Source organism: Bombina bombina, chromosome 7 (assembly GCF_027579735.1).
Source record: "Bombina bombina isolate aBomBom1 chromosome 7, aBomBom1.pri, whole genome shotgun sequence".
Lineage (NCBI taxonomy): Eukaryota > Metazoa > Chordata > Amphibia > Anura > Bombinatoridae > Bombina > Bombina bombina.
In genome coordinates, this window is record NC_069505.1 from 269,257,520 (window position 1) to 269,273,646 (window position 16,127).

A 16,127-nucleotide genomic window follows, 5' to 3' on the forward strand; every position below is an offset into this window, starting at 1 on the left:
CATATCCCAGGTATAGACAATTGGGAAGCGGATTATCTCAGCCGTCAGACTTTACATCTGGGGGAGTGGTCGCTCCATCCATATGTGTTTTCTCAGATTGTTCAGATGTGGGGTCTTCCAGAAATAGATCTGATGGCTTCCCATCTAAACAAGAAACTACCCAGGTACCTGTCCAGGTCCAGGGATCCTCAGGCAAAAGTGATGGATGCGTTAACAGTTCCTTGCTGTTACCAACCTGATTATATTGTCCCACCTCTAGTTCTTCTTCCAAGAGTGATCTCCAAAATCATCATGGAACAATCGTTTGTGTTGCTGGTAGCTCCAGCATGGCCTCACAGGTTTCGGTATGCTGATCTTGTTTGGATTTCCAGTTGCCAACCTTGGTCTCTTCCATTAAGGCCAGACCTTCTGTCTCAAGGTCCATTTTTCCATCAGGATCTCAAATCATTAAATTTTAAGGTATGGAAATTGAACGCCTAGTGCTAAGTCATAGAGATTTCTCTGACTCAGTGATTAATACTATGATTCAGACTTGTAAATCTGTTTATAGGAAGATTTATTATCGAGCTTGGAAGACTTATATTTCATGGTGTTCTTCTCATAAATTCTCCTGGCATTCTTTTAGAATTCCTAGAATTTTACAGTTTCTTAAGGATGGTTTGGATAAAGGTTTGTCTGCAAGTTCCTTGAAGGGACAAATCTCTGCTCTTTCTGTTTTATTTCACAGAAAGATTGCTAAGCTTCCTGATATTCACTGTTTTGTACAGGTTTTGGTCCGTATCAAGCCTGTCATTAAATCAATCTCTCCTCCTTGGAGTCTTAATTTGGTTTTGAAGGCTTTACAGGCTCCTCCATTTGAGCCTATGCATTCTTTGGTTAATGAACTACTTTCTTGGAAAGTGTTGTTCCTTTTGGCTATCTCTTCTGCTAGAAGAGTTTCCTAATTATGTTCTCTTTCTTGCGAATCTCCTTTTCTGATTTTCCATCAGGATAAGGCAGTTTTGTGGACTTCATTTAAATCTCTAGCTAAGATTGTGAATTCTAACAACATTAATAGAGAAATTGTTGTCCCTTCTTTGTGTCCTAATCCTAAGAATTATTTGGAGAGATCTGTACATTCGTTGGATGTGGTAAGAGCTTTGAAATATTATGTTGAAGCTACTAAAGATTCCAGGAAGACTTCTAGTCTATTTATTATATTTTCTGGTTCTAGGAAAGGTCAGAAGGCTTCTGCTATTTCCTTGGCATCTTGGTTAAAGCTTTTGATTCATCAGGCTTATTTGGGGTCGGGTCAGGCTCCGCCTCAGAGAATTACTGCTCATTCTACTAGATCAGTCTCCACTTCGTGGGCTTTTAAGAATGAAGCTTTAATTGATCAGATTTGCAAAGCAGCAACTTGGTCTTCTTTGCATACATTTACTAAATTCTACCATTTTTATGTATTTGCTTCTTCGGAAGCAGTTTTTGGTAGAAAAGTTTTTCAGGCAGCTGTTTCAGTTTGATTCCTCTGCTTATGTTTGAGTTTTTTCTTTTCATTATGAGAAAAAACTTATATTTTGGGTTGTGGATTTATTTTTTTCAGCTGAAAATGGCTGTTTTTATTTTATCCCTCCCTCTCTAGTGCCTCTTGCGTGGAGTTCCACACCTTGGGTATTGCTATCCCATACATCACTAGCTCATGGACTCTTGCCAATGACATCCCTTTAATGTGATACAACTTATTTTGCATAGCATTACATTCAGCCCCATTCTACCCATCCTGGACTAGTGGAAAGTTCCCTTTGTGCATGTGTATACATATATAGATATATATGGCCATATTCAGCACATTCCTGTGTTTATATGTGGGAAAAATTGTGCAGATAGATTTGCTCGACACTTGGGTTGCCACAAACCTTCAATTAGTAAAAAGAGCAATATCTGCAAAGTACAATAAAACGAGGTATGCCTGTATGTGTGTGTATGTGTGTGTGTATATATATATATATATATATATATATATATATATATATATATATATATATATATATATCGTTATTGTGAATTACTTTCAGAAACAGAAGCCATTGCTGACAAAACTCTTTTAAATCAAGTTTACACTTTATATTTAGCTTGTCCTTGGAATATAATATATACAGTAATAAGGGTTACATTTTGCACACCTTACTATTATAAAGACTTATTTTACCTACAACTCCTATTTGGATATAATGGATTTCCTCTAAAGCTATTGCAAAGATCTTACTAAGTCCTGGAAATACAGAGCTATTGTGCAACAAATTTCTACAAACATCACTACAAAAAGCCACTACTTCTACTAAGGATTACAGATCCAGAGAATGTAAACAGCTACATGAGATAAATATATCGACAAGATCCAGCAGCTGGCATCTGTATCCCTGGAAGCCAGAGAAAGTTTCTACCTACACTGCGCGACACTTACCTCATACTGATTGAGGGTAAGGAGTATAAGTAAATCCCCAAAGGGGAACTTTTGTACTCTGGGCACTGGGGATTTCTGTTTTGACTCACTCATCCTTTTTTTTGGAATACGGTTGGATCTCTATATCACCCTGCCAACTACGAATTATTATCAACTGTTCACTGGTGTTTGATATGCAAGAGATTGAAATATAATAAGAGACTTTTTTACATATTTATTCTCAGTTTTGTTTTTAATTTTGTTTATTAATTTAATTTTATTTGTTTTTATTGCATTTTTATATGTACTTTGTTGCCAATTGTATTGTTTTTTTTATGATGAAATTCCTATATGTATGTTAATGTTGTGTCTTTCTGGGGAAATTATCCACCTAGACATTGATGTTTAAAGACGTTTTTCACAACTTTATTTGCATACTACAGTCTATCTATAGTGAGAACTGCAGGATAGCCAGCTGATATTGTACTGATATTGTATTGTAATTAGATACTCCCCTATACCATACCAGTTTTGGTACTAGTTTGTTTTGTAGGTCCGTTATATTGCTCCATAATACTGTATTATTGAATAGCAGGACTTTTTCAGAAACTCTCTCTAGTGTAGCACTACATTTTATCTACACTTAGGCTATATCGCATGTATAATAGGGAGGGATAATACTTTTTCCCTTATAATTGATAGCTTTATACTAGTGCGACAGGTTTTGTCTACCATTCTCTCTTGTTTTTCTTTATATTTTGCTCTTATCGAAGCTGGAGGTCTTGGGGACCCACCAGCTTTGATAGGTAGTTTGAGGCGGCATGATTGCAATTGCTCTGCCCCACTGGGTCCTTTTTTGCGCCTAACTCACACTTCTTTACTTTTTTATATATATATATATATATATATATATATATATATATATAGTAGGAGCACTCCTGGCAAACAAACAGGCCCAGCAAGCTTTTCTTGCCCCGGGTGCACTTCAATAGTATATAGACTTGGATAGGGAGGAAGTCACTCACAGGGTATACATACATCGTTATTTTATGGATCAAGACCCTGTGAGTGACTTCCTCCCTATCTAAGTCTATATATATATATATATATATATATATATATATATATATATATATATATATATATATATATATATATATATATATATATACACACACATACATACACATATCAATAAGATAGAGATATAGATATATACTGTATATACCCTTCTTTAACATAGAAGTCAACTTGCCATGATTTTTTGTCTAAAAACAAATATTAAAAATCCAACTTGTAATAGTTTTTAAAGATACTCACTGTGGAAGGGTTCAATTTTGAAATGTATACAACAAGCAATAAATTAAATATACAAAACACACAAATTGAAAAACTAATGCTGTTCGGATAAACAGCATTCATGCAGAATGCAAGATGATAATGGAGAAACAGGAAAGTCTAGGTGGCCGCTCAAAAATGAACAATGTGAACACTGTTGAACACAGCCAATGAAGAATTAAAAACAATGATTAAAACATAGAAATAATTCAACACAATATATAAAAGGTAAATACCAGGCAACATTCCAATACATGTTTTACAATAATCGTGAAGCACAGCCAGATTATCTTTGTTTGCACCCATGAACTGATTTTAGGTCAGTAAGAGATCTAATGTACTATGACCATTTAGATGATTGTAACCCTGTGATCGTTTAATTAACCCCTGTGCTGTTAAGAAGCCTGCAACTCATTAGTATGCAATAAAGAGACTAAAGAATCAAAATAATTCCCAAATAAATTAATCATGCATAGTAGAAACTATGTCATAAAGTTTATTCATTTTGCCCGTTCTTCATTAAATTCATTTTTTTAAATTAGGTTTTAATCCACTGCAGCCAGATTTCAGAATCTCGACCTAGCTACATGCTACATAATTATTTCTGCTAAGGAGTTAATTTATATTAATTCCTATATGGCCTCAGCTAAAGAGAGAAACTATAACCCAGAGTCTTCTTACGGGTCCTTGGACTTGAAAACAATGCAAACCTTGCTAATAAAATAATAATTTTAAATGCTTATAAAACATTTGTCTTGTATGCAGATTTTTTGCAATGCAGTATTACATTTAAAAATATATGAATATCCACAAGGACAGCCCTACAGCCAATCAGAAGCGCTAACACTCTTTTGGTTAAGAATGAAGGTGCACGCTCACGCTGCCTTCTCTTGGTGTCTGCACAAGTGGCCGGCCTACGCAGAGACTGACTGAAGGCAATGTGAATGCATTTCAGAAGAGTTACAGCTTCTGATTGGCTGTAGAACATTCCTCCTAGAGAAGGAAATAATTGCTGTAGATCACTATAAGGACATGTAAGTTAAGTAAGGATAAAAGGGCTTAATTTTTGAAAATATTGCTAAAACAAATTTTGCAAAAAACTTAAAGACTAGTAAACTATTTATTTAAAAGGGACACAAAAAGTTAAAATAAACTTTGATGATACGGATAGAACATGCAATTTTAAACAACTTTCTAAATTACTTTACATTATGAAATTGTGCACAGACTTTTTATATTCAATCTTTCTGAGGAACCAGCTACTACTGAGCATGTGCAAAAGTTCATAGTGTATGCATATATAAGTCTATGATTGGATAATGGCTGTCAACCTTTTAGTGAACAACTATTCATAAATGTATTGAATATTTAATGTCTGGAGTCTGTCAATTATTATGTTTAAACCTAAAAAAATGTCTGGTGTGCTAAACAAAGATATACAAACAATAGATGATTTAAAAAAAAAAGGTATAAAAAAAATAGATAAAATAATACATGCAAAAAAAAAGAAGAAAGAAAAAAGAATATGCATTGTGCAGTTGCAGTAAAGACACAGGCCACCTAGCACACAGCAGTAGAATATACACAGATAATTCAACTGCTTACCCACTAAGTACACCAAGAACGAGGTTAAGAACGAAAAATGAGCCAAGGATGATAAGACTAACAAAATAGACCCATGGCCATTCACATCCTATGGCATCATTTACCTGTAAGAATGTAAGGACATTAGTTATAATTTATTCATGGACGAATCAGCAGAGCCCATAATTTAGATGCCACATGACATAGGTGACCACTTTACCATTTCTTAAAAGAAAAAAGAAAAGAAAACTTACCTTGATTTGATGTTAATCCTTTAGTTTGTTTAAAATGAGCTAATTTAAGATGATCAACTGTTTTTTTTTTTTAACTTTGCTTTTATTCACAAAACTTATTTCCCATTCAATATCCATATTTCTTTGATACCTGTCAACCTATGCGCATGTAGTAACTCAATGCTGGACTCTGCTTTCTTGATAGAAAAGGTGTATGCTTACCCGCTCAATACACCAAGTACAAGATTAAGCACGAAAAATGACCCAAAGATGACGAGACTGACAAAATACACCCAAGGTAATTCAAATCCCATAGCATCATTCATCTGGAAAAAATAAGATGAGCTTATAGAAATATTTTATTAACACAAGTAAGACAAGGAAAGTAGAATTAACTATTCATTCATGACCCATTCAAATCTAGAAGACTGCAAAAGCCCTGTAAAGAAATAGGCACATTTGTAAATTTAAAGGGACATGGAACTCGAAATATAAAATCCCTATAAAAGGTTAAACTGTGCATTGGGGAACGACTTCTCAATTAACTTTTGTTATTTATTTTGCTTGCAATTGTTATAATTTGAAAAGAGAAGCTAAAATGTGCTCTGTGAAATTCATAACCCTCCTATATGCTACCCAGTGATTGGTTGATATGTGCAGGAGGTCATTTATATCTGTCTTTTTGATTGACCACAGAAAAGCACATTAGATAAACATAATCAACAATTACATTGGGTTTGTGCACAGTGGTAAATAAAATACAAAATAGGCTGGATGACCGTTTTTAATTGTTTTAAAATATTTACTGTGTGTGTATCATAAACTTAACTTCAGTGATTCTTTTTTAATGCACATAAATTTTTTTTTAGAATTTAAAGGGACATTAAACTGCTGGGTACAAATAATATTGTTTTTCCTCCTGTACCTACAGCTCTCTCTAAAGATGTTCTCTTATTTCAATTCATTACAGAATCTTGTTGGAAAAGCTCTGCAGTTTATACTGGGCGCTGCCATCTTGTAACTCATGTGTTGCTGCATCATGTGACAGGATCAGTGCACTTTCACAGATCTGTGATGTCACCAGCTTTTTCACAGCTGTACCTCTCACATCATAGAGAGCAGGGGCAGAACTACCTTTGGTGCACCAGGGCCCAAGTGCTCGGGGCCCCACAGCAGTAAGTCTGTACATAGGCGTGTGCAGAATGTGTACAATCTTAATGCAGGGGAGCCTTTTATTATCTATCCTCAAAATAATTAAACAGAGCAGCATGTATATTAATACTACTGACTTACTTTTGGGGGGGGGGGGGCAAAATATTTTTTGCTCCAGGGCCCTCTGTTGCGTAGGTCCACTACTGAGAGGAAGTATTACTTTTTTGCAGCTTTGAGCACAGTTTAAAAGCTACATAACAAATAAAAGTTCCAAGATGGCGGCGCCCGGTATGAAGAAGCAGAACTTCACTAATTGATTATTGTAAGGGTTTAAAAAAAGAGAAAGACTTTAAAGACAGCTGAAGCACAGAAGGAAAAACAATTGTATAGTGGGTGGTAATCTGCTACTGTAATGGTATCCAGCAGGTTAATGTCCCTTTAATATTCCTTCAAAACTGCTTTCTGCATATGCATTTGAGATTATTTTTCTACTAAAGTAAAGAAATAATAATTTGTTCTACAGATCAGGTACTTTTTAAAACTTAGTTACACATATTTATTTTTTTATTTTAATAAGGTGTTAAATACTTAAAAGGCTTTTTCTGGAGACAAAATCTTTTTTTTTGTTCCATATAAATCAGGACAAATTGAAATGTATTACAGCAATTTAAATGACGGAAAAACAATCTCCTAGATTTAGAGTTCTGCGTTAGGGTTAAAAAGCAGCGTTAAGGGGTCCTAACGCTGCTTTTTAACGCTCGCTGGTATTTAGAGTCAGGCAGGAAAGGGTCTACCGCTCACTTTCTTTCCGCGACTCCAGGCTACCTCAGATCCCCTTACGTCAATTGCGTATCCTATCTTTTCTATGGGATTTGCCTAACGCTGGTATTACGAGTCTTGGAAGAAGTGAGCGGTAGACCCTCTACTGAAAAGACTCCAACCGCAAAAAAATTCTGTAGTTAAGAGTTTTATGGGCTAACGCGGGAACATAAAGCTCTTAACTACTGTGCTATAAAGTACACTAACACCCATAAACTACCTATGAACCCCTAAACCGAGGCCCCCCCACATCGCAAACCCTATAATAAAATTTTTAACCCCTAATCTGCCGCTCCGGACACCGCCGCCACCTACATTATCCCTATGAACCCCTAATCTGCTGCCCCTAACATCGCCGACACCTATATTATATTTATTACCCCCTAATCTGCCCCCCCCAACGTCGCCGCCACCTACCTACACTTATTAACCCCTAATCTACCGACCGGACCTCGCCTCCACTATAATAAATGTATTAACCCCTAAACCGCCGCACTCCCGCCTCGCAAACACTATAATAAATTGTATTAACCCCTAATCTGCCCTCCCTAACATCGCCGCCACCTACCTACAATTATTAACCCCTAATCTCCCGCACCCAACGTCGCCGCTACTATAATAAAGTTAACCCCTAAACCTAAGTCTAACCCTAACCCTAACACCCCCCTAACTTAAATATAATTTAAATTAATCTAAATAAATTTACTATAATTAAATAAATTATTCCTATTTAAAACTAAATACTTACCTATAAAATAAACCATAATATAGCTACAATATAACTAATAGTTACATTGTAGCTATTTTAGGATTTATATTTATTTTACAGGCAACTTTGGATTTATTTTAACTAGGTACAATAGCTATTAAATAGTTAATAACTATTTAATAGCTACCTAGTTAAAATAATTACAAAATTACCAGTAAAATAAATCCTAACCTAAGTTACAAATACACCTAACACTACACTATCATTAAACAAATTAAATAAATTGCCTACAATTAGCTAAACTAAAATACAATTAAATAAACTAATCTATAATACAAAAAACCCCCCACTAAATTACAGAAAATAAAAAAAAAATACAAGAAGTTTAAACTAATTACACCTAATCCCTAATAAAATAAAAAAGCCCCCCAAAATAATAAAATGCCCTACCCTATTCTAAATTACAAAGTAATCAGCTCTTTTACCAGCCCTTAAAAGGGCTTTTGCGGGGCATTGCCCCAAAGTAATCAGCTCTACTAAAACCCACCACCCACATACCCCTACTCTAACCCACCCAAACCCCCCTTAAATAAACCTAACACTAAACCCCTGAAGATCTCCCTACATTTAGTCGTCTTCACCCAGCCGAGCTGAATTCTTCATCCAAGCGGAGCAAGAAGAGGTCCTCCATCCGGTAGAAGTCTTCATCTTAGCGGGGCAAGAAGAGGTCCTCCATCCAGTAGAAGTCTTCATCCAAGCGGGGCAGAAGAGGTCTTCCATCCGATTGAAGTGTTCATCCAAGCGGCATCTTCTATCTTCATCCAACCTGGAGCGGAGCGGCAGCATCCTGAAGACCTCCGACGCAGAACATCCATCCTGGCCGACGACTGAACGACGAATGACGGTTCCTTTAAATGACGTCATCCAAGATGGCGTCCTTCAAATTCCGATTGGCTGATAGGATTCTATCAGCCAATCGGAATTAAGGTAGGAAAATTCTGATTGAATCAGCCAATCAGATTGACCTTGCATTCTATTGGCTGTTCCGATCAGCCAATAGAATGCAAGGTCAATCTGATTGGCTGATTGGATCAGCCAATCGGATTGAACTTCAATCTGGCTGATTGAATCAGCCAATCAGAATTTTCCTACCTTAATTCCGATTGGCTGAAAGAATCCTATCAGCCAATCGGAATTCGAGGGACGCCATATTGGATGACGTCATTTAAAGGAACTATCATTCGTCGTTCAGTCATCGGCCAGGATGGATGAAGATAGAAGATGCCGCTTGGATGAACACTTCAATCGGATGGAGGACCTCTTCTTGCTCCGCTTGGATGAAGAATTCGGCTCGGCTGGGTGAAGACGACTCAAGGTAGGGAGATCTTCAGGGGGTTAGTGTTAGGTTTATTTAAGGGGGGTTTGGGTGGGTTAGAGTAGGGGTATGTGGGTGGTGGGTTTTAATGTTGGGGGGTTGTATTTTTTTACAGGTAAAAGAGCTGATTACTTTGGGGCAATGCCCCGCAAAAAGCCCTTTTAAGGGCTGGTAAAAGAGCTGATTACTTTGTAATTTAGAATAGGGTAGGGCATTTTATTATTTTGAGGGGCTTTTTTATTTTACTAGGGGGTTTAGATTAGGTGTAATTAGTTTAAACTTCTTGTATTTTTTATTTTCTGTAATTTAGTGGGGTTTTTTTTTTGTATTATAGATTAGTTTATTTAATTGTATTTTAGTTTAGCTAATTGTAGGTAATTTATTTAATTAGTTTAATGATAGTGTAGTGTTAGGTGTATTTGCAACTTAGGTTAGGATTTATTTTACAGGTAATTTTGTAATTATTTTAATTAGGTAGCTATTAAATAGTTATTAACTATTTAATAGCTATTGTACCTAGTTAAATATAAATCCTAAAATAACTACAATGTAACTATTAGTTATATTGTAGCTATATTAGGGTTTATTTTATAGGTAAGTATTTAGTTTTAAATAGGAATAATTTATTTAATTATAGTAAATTTATTTAGATTCATTTAAATTATATTTAAGTTAGGGGGGTGTTAGGGTTAGACTTAGGTTTAGGGGTTAATAACTTTATTATAGTAGCAGCGACGTTGGGGGCGGGAGATTAGGGGTTAATAATTGTAGGTAGGTGGCGGCGATGTTAGGGAGGGCAGATTAGGGGTTAATACAATTTATTATAGTGTTTGCGAGGTGGGAGTGCAGCGGTTTAGGGGTTAATACATTTATTATAGTGGTGGCGAGGTTCGGTCGGCAGATTAGGGGTTAATAAGTGTAGGTAGGTGGCGGTGACGTTGGGGGGGCAGATTAGGGGGTAATAAATATAATATAGGTGTCGGCGATGTTAGGGGCAGCAGATTAGGGGTTCATAGATATAATGTAGGTTGCGGCGGTGTCCGGAGCGGCAGATTAGGGGTTAATGATATAATGTAGGTGTCGGCGATAGCGGGGGTGGCAGATTAGGGGTTAATAAGTGTAAGGTTAGGGGTGTTTAGACTCGGGGTTCGTGTTAGGTGTAGACTTAGAGAGTGTTTCCCCATAGGAAACAATGGGGCTGCGTTTAGGAGCTGAACGCTGCTTTTTTGCAGGTGTTATTGTTTCCTATTGGGATATCGTGCACAAGCACGTTTTTCCAACTTACTGCTACCGTAAGCAGCGCTGGTATTGAGGGTTGAAGTGGAGCTAAATTATGCTCAACGCTCCCTTTTCTGAGGCTAACGCAGCCATTCAGACAACTCGTAATACCAGCGTTGTCTTAAGGGTGCGCCTTGTTAGCACCGCGGGTCTTTACCAAAAAAACTCTAAATCTAGGCGAATGTTTCTACACTAATTAAAGGGATATAAACCCATTTCCAATTTGCTCCAGTTTGCTCCTATTATCAAATTTGCTTTGTTCCCGTGATATTCTTTGTTGAAGAGATACCTAGGTAGGCATTTGGTGATCTACATGTCAGGAAATAGTGCTGCCCTCTAGTGCTCTTGCAAATGGATTCAATTCTTCCAAAACTGCTGCCATATAGTGTTCAAGAAATGGGCCAGCTCCTAAGCATACATCCCTGCTTCTCATCAAAAGATACCAAGAGAACAAAGACAAAATGATAATAGAAGTAAATTAAAAACATAATTTATGCTTACCTGATAAATTTATTTCTCTTGTAGTGTATCCAGTCCACGGATCATCCATTACTTATGGAATATATTCTCCTTCCCAACAGGAAGTTGCAAGAGTCCACCCACAGCAAAGCTGCTATATAGCTCCTCCCCTAACTGCCATATTCAGTCATTCGACCGAAAACATGCAGAGAAAGGAAAAACCATAGGGTGCAGTGGTGACTGTAGTTCAAATGAAAAAATTACCTGCCTTAAAGTGACAGGGCGGGCCGTGGACTGGATACACTACAAGAGAAATAAATTTATCAGGTAAGCATAAATTATGTTTTCTCTTGTTAAGTGTATCCAGTCCACGGATCATCCATTACTTATGGAATACCAATACCAAAGCTAAAGTACACGGATGATGGGAGGGACAAGGCAGGTACTTAAACGGAAGTTACCACTGCCTGTAAAAAACCCTTTCTCCCAAAAATAGCCTCCGAAGAAGCAAGGTATCAAATTTGTTAAATTTGAAAAAGTATGAAGCGCAGACCAAGACTCCGTCTTGTAAATCTGCTCAACAGAAGCCACATTTAAAAAAGGCCCAAGTGAAAACCACAGCTCTAGTAGAATGAGCTGTAATCCCTTCAGGAGGCTGCTGTCCAGCAGTCTCATAAGCTAAATGAATTATGCTTTTTAACCAAAAAGACAGAGAGGCTGCTGAAGTCTTTTGACCTCTCCTCTGTCCAGAATAGACAACAAACAAGGTGAACGTTTGATGAAAACTGTAGTAGCTTGTAAGTAAAACTTTAAAGCACAAACCACGTCCAATATTGTGTAATAGACGTTCCTTCTTTGAGGAAGGATTAGGATACAAGCATGGAACAACTATCTCTTGAGTGATGTTCTTGTTAGATACCACCTTAGGAAAAAACCCAGGTTGGTACGCAGGACTACCTTATCCGTACGAAGGACCAGATAAGGAGAATCACATTGTAACACAGATAACTTGGAGACTCTACGAGTCGAGGAATTAGCTACCCAAAAGGAACTTTCCAAGATAAAGATTGATATCTATGGAACAAAAAAGGTTCAAACGGAACTTCTTGAAGAACCTTAAGAACCAGCTTTAAGCTCCATGGCGGAGCAACAGTTTTAAACACAGGCTTGGATCTAACCAAAGCCTGACCAAATGCCTGAACGTCTAGAATACCTGCCAGACGCTTGTGCAAAAAAATAGACAGAGTAAAAATCTGTCCCCTTTTAAGGAATTAGCTGACAACCCTTTTCTCAAAAACATCTTGGAGAAAAGATAATATCCTGGGAATCCAGACTTTACTCCATGAGTAAGTAACCCTTGGATTCATAACAATCAGATATTTACACCATATCTATGTTCAATTTTCCTAGAGACAGGCTTTCATGTCTGTATTAAGGTATCAATGACTGACTCGGAGAAGCCATGCTTTGATAACATCAAGCGTTCAGTCTCCAGGCAGTCCATCTCAGATTGATTCTATTTAGATGGTTGAAAGGATATTTGAAAATTTTGGTAGAAGAGGTTAGCCCAATATTAGAAAAACTTTTTAATAGCTACTTTATTTATAACAACCCAATATCAGCCTATTTTTCAGCGGCAAACATTACATTAATACTAAAAAAAGGTAAAAACAGCGAAGATCTATCATCATACAGGCCGATATCAGTCTTAAATGCAGACTATAAAATTTTAACATCAATTGTGGCTGCTAGATTAATGAATTGTCTCGATGGAATCATACATTCGGATCAAACGGGCTTCATGGCATCTAGAAAATCTTCAAAAAATATCCGTAAAGTGATAACCTTTATAGATTATATATGGAACATTAAAAATTCTAAAGGGAAACATTCAAAATATGATACAGCTTTGTTAACCCTCGATGCCGAGAAGGCCTTTGACTCGATTGAGTGGGACTATCTTTTTAAAGCATTGGAAAAATTTGGATTCAAAAATCATTTTGTTCATTTTATACATAACTTATATAGGAATCCAATATCCTTTCTACTGATTAATGGGACATTAACTAAGGCAATTTCATTAAAAAAGGGTACAAGGCAGGGCTGCCCACTTTCCCCCCTACTGTTTAACATCGCCCTCGAACCTCTGGCCATCCGGTTAAGACAGGTATGCATAGGGACCCCTCTAGTTACACCAACACTAAAAATTCTCCTGTATGCCGATGACATTATAATTTTTCTTTATAACACTTCTCAGGTAATACCCATAATCCTAACATACTTAAACCTTTTCAGCTCGTTTTCAGGGTATAAAATAAACTATACTAAAAGTGAACTGATGTGGCTCCAGAAAACTAAATTTAGTATACAGGAACTTCCGTTTAAAGTTGTCGACACGCTTACATATCTAGGTTTACATCTGCATAAAAATCCCCAAAACTGGTATAACTTAAATTACCAAAAGCTTATTCAAAAAATCAAGGTAAATCTAGAAATATGGACAGCGTTTCCCTTATCTATAACAGCTAGAGTCAGTTTACTAAAAACAATTATCTTTCCACAACTGTTATACCCTCTCCAGAATCTGCCGTTACTTCTAAAGAAATCAGATATTAATGAAATAAATGCCATGTTTAACAAGTTCATATGGCATGGTAAGAAAGCGCGTTTGTCTCTCAACAAATTGACTCAAAAACGTGGCACTGCGGGCCTTGCACTACCAAATATTAGTCTTTATAATCTGGCCGCTTTGGTCAAAATTGCATTCGACTGGCTAGCAGAAACCAATTGGTTTTCTGCAACTGATCTTGAGAGCTATATGATCTATCCTTATTCACTTAAAGCTATTTTACATAATTCCCCAGATGAAATCCCTCTGAGTATACGTTACCTAATATCTTTTAATAATATATTGATAGCTTGGCGTAAATTCTGTCATGTAATTGGAGCAAACTATTTGTTCTCTGAATATCTCCCAATAAGAGGCAATGCGGGATTTTTACCTGGAAATTCCCAGGTAATATTTAAAACCTGGGAAGAAAAAGGTTTGAAATATGTCTACCAATTATTATTAGACTCTGGGCAGGTAACCTCATTTGAATCTCTGGTAACGCAATTTGGTCTTCCTAGAAACAGTCTCTTTGCTTATCTACAAGCAAGGCACTTTATTGGTAGTAAAGATTGGACTCTAGATAGAGATGGTGCATGGTCCGATATTAGAATACATATACAAAAATCCTCAGGTGGAACATCATCAATATCATTAATATATAACATAATGCTGGCTAAGCAAAGTCAAATTCTTTTAGATAAAATATCCGATACGTGGATACCCTATTTCCCGGATATAAACCATGAAAAAATAAAGTTAAGTTTTCTAGCCCTGAGTAAATGTAGGATTTCAATGAATTGGAAAGAATCACACATGAAATTGCTAAATAACTATTATTACACTCCATCTAGATTAAGTAGAATGTTTACATCACGAACACTCCTCTGCCCACGTTGTAGGTATATAGAAGCAGATATCCTACATATGTTTGGGCTTTGCCCTAAGATTAATCACTTTTGGAAAAAGATTATTTTTTGGCTTAACAAAACTTTTAGGGTTGAGATCACTATTGGGTTAGAAGAGATTATATTTCTTAAAAATCATACAAATAACCAAGCTCTTCATGAAAATGTACTTAATACAATAATACTACTAGCCAGACATTTAATACTGAAAACATGGAAAGGAAAAACAGCCCCTAGCTTCCCACTCTTTATTAAAGAAATACAAAATCAAATCATATTCAAATCTTTTCATACGCAATTAGCAGGTGAAAAAAAATTTAAAACATTTCTCATAAGATGGCTGCCCATAATTAAAACATATCCCACCCAAGTCCAAAAGGGTATATTGAATCCCTTTTTGAGTTCGGATAGCTTTGCAGAGCTAGTATTACATGGTGAATTTCCAGCATCTTGGATCTCGCTTTACAGAGAAGTTTATTAAGGGTCATCTAAGATCTGGAAGGTCATTGTTCTTGATATAGGTCGTATGGACCTAGGTTTATGGGAGACAGGGGGGAACCTGTGAGTTTATTCTTTTTTTTTTTTTTTTATCCCTCTTTCCATTTTCTCATTTTTTCTTTCTTTAATTATTTTAGGTACAAAAAAAGGCTGGTAATCCAAAAGATCATATTTAAATAAGAAGACATATTTTGAATCTCTGAGGTTAAAGAGTTCATAAAGGTATCAATGACTGACTCGGAGAAGCCATGCTTTGATAACATCAAGCGTTCAGTCTCCAGGCAGTCCATCTCAGATTGATTCTATTTAGATGGTTGAAAGGACCCTGAGGTAGAGGGACCTGTCTCAGAAGCAGAGACCGTGATGGAAAGGATGACATGTCCACCAGATCTGCATACCAGGTCCTGCGTGGCTACGCAGGCGCTGTCAAAAACACCAAAGCCCTCTCCTGCTTGGTCTTGACCTCCGGAGGAAATCCCACTCCCCCGGAAGAAAAGTCTGACGACTTAGAAAATCCACCTCCCAGTTCTCAACACCTGGGATATGGATAGCTGATAGACAAGAGTGAGTCTCTGTCCAGTGAATTATTGTAAGACTTCTAACATCGCTAGGGAACTTCTGTTCCCCCTTGATGGCTGATGTAAGCCACAGTCGTGTATATTGTCCGACTGAGTATGATGTACCTCAGAGTTGCTAACTGAGGCCAAGTCTGAAGAGCATGGAATATCACTCCCAGTTCCAGAA

The 16,127-nt window shown here is 36.7% G+C and overlaps 1 protein-coding gene across 1 annotated transcript in view; it reads right to left on the minus strand.

Moving 5' to 3' along the window:
* The window catches only part of CACNA1D (calcium voltage-gated channel subunit alpha1 D), a 764,995-nt gene that overhangs the window by 386,024 nt on the left and 362,844 nt on the right, over nt 1-16,127 (minus strand). Inside the window, 1 exon segment of the mRNA XM_053689359.1 lies at nt 5,366-5,469. Coding sequence (XP_053545334.1) covers nt 5,366-5,469 — 104 coding nt within the window.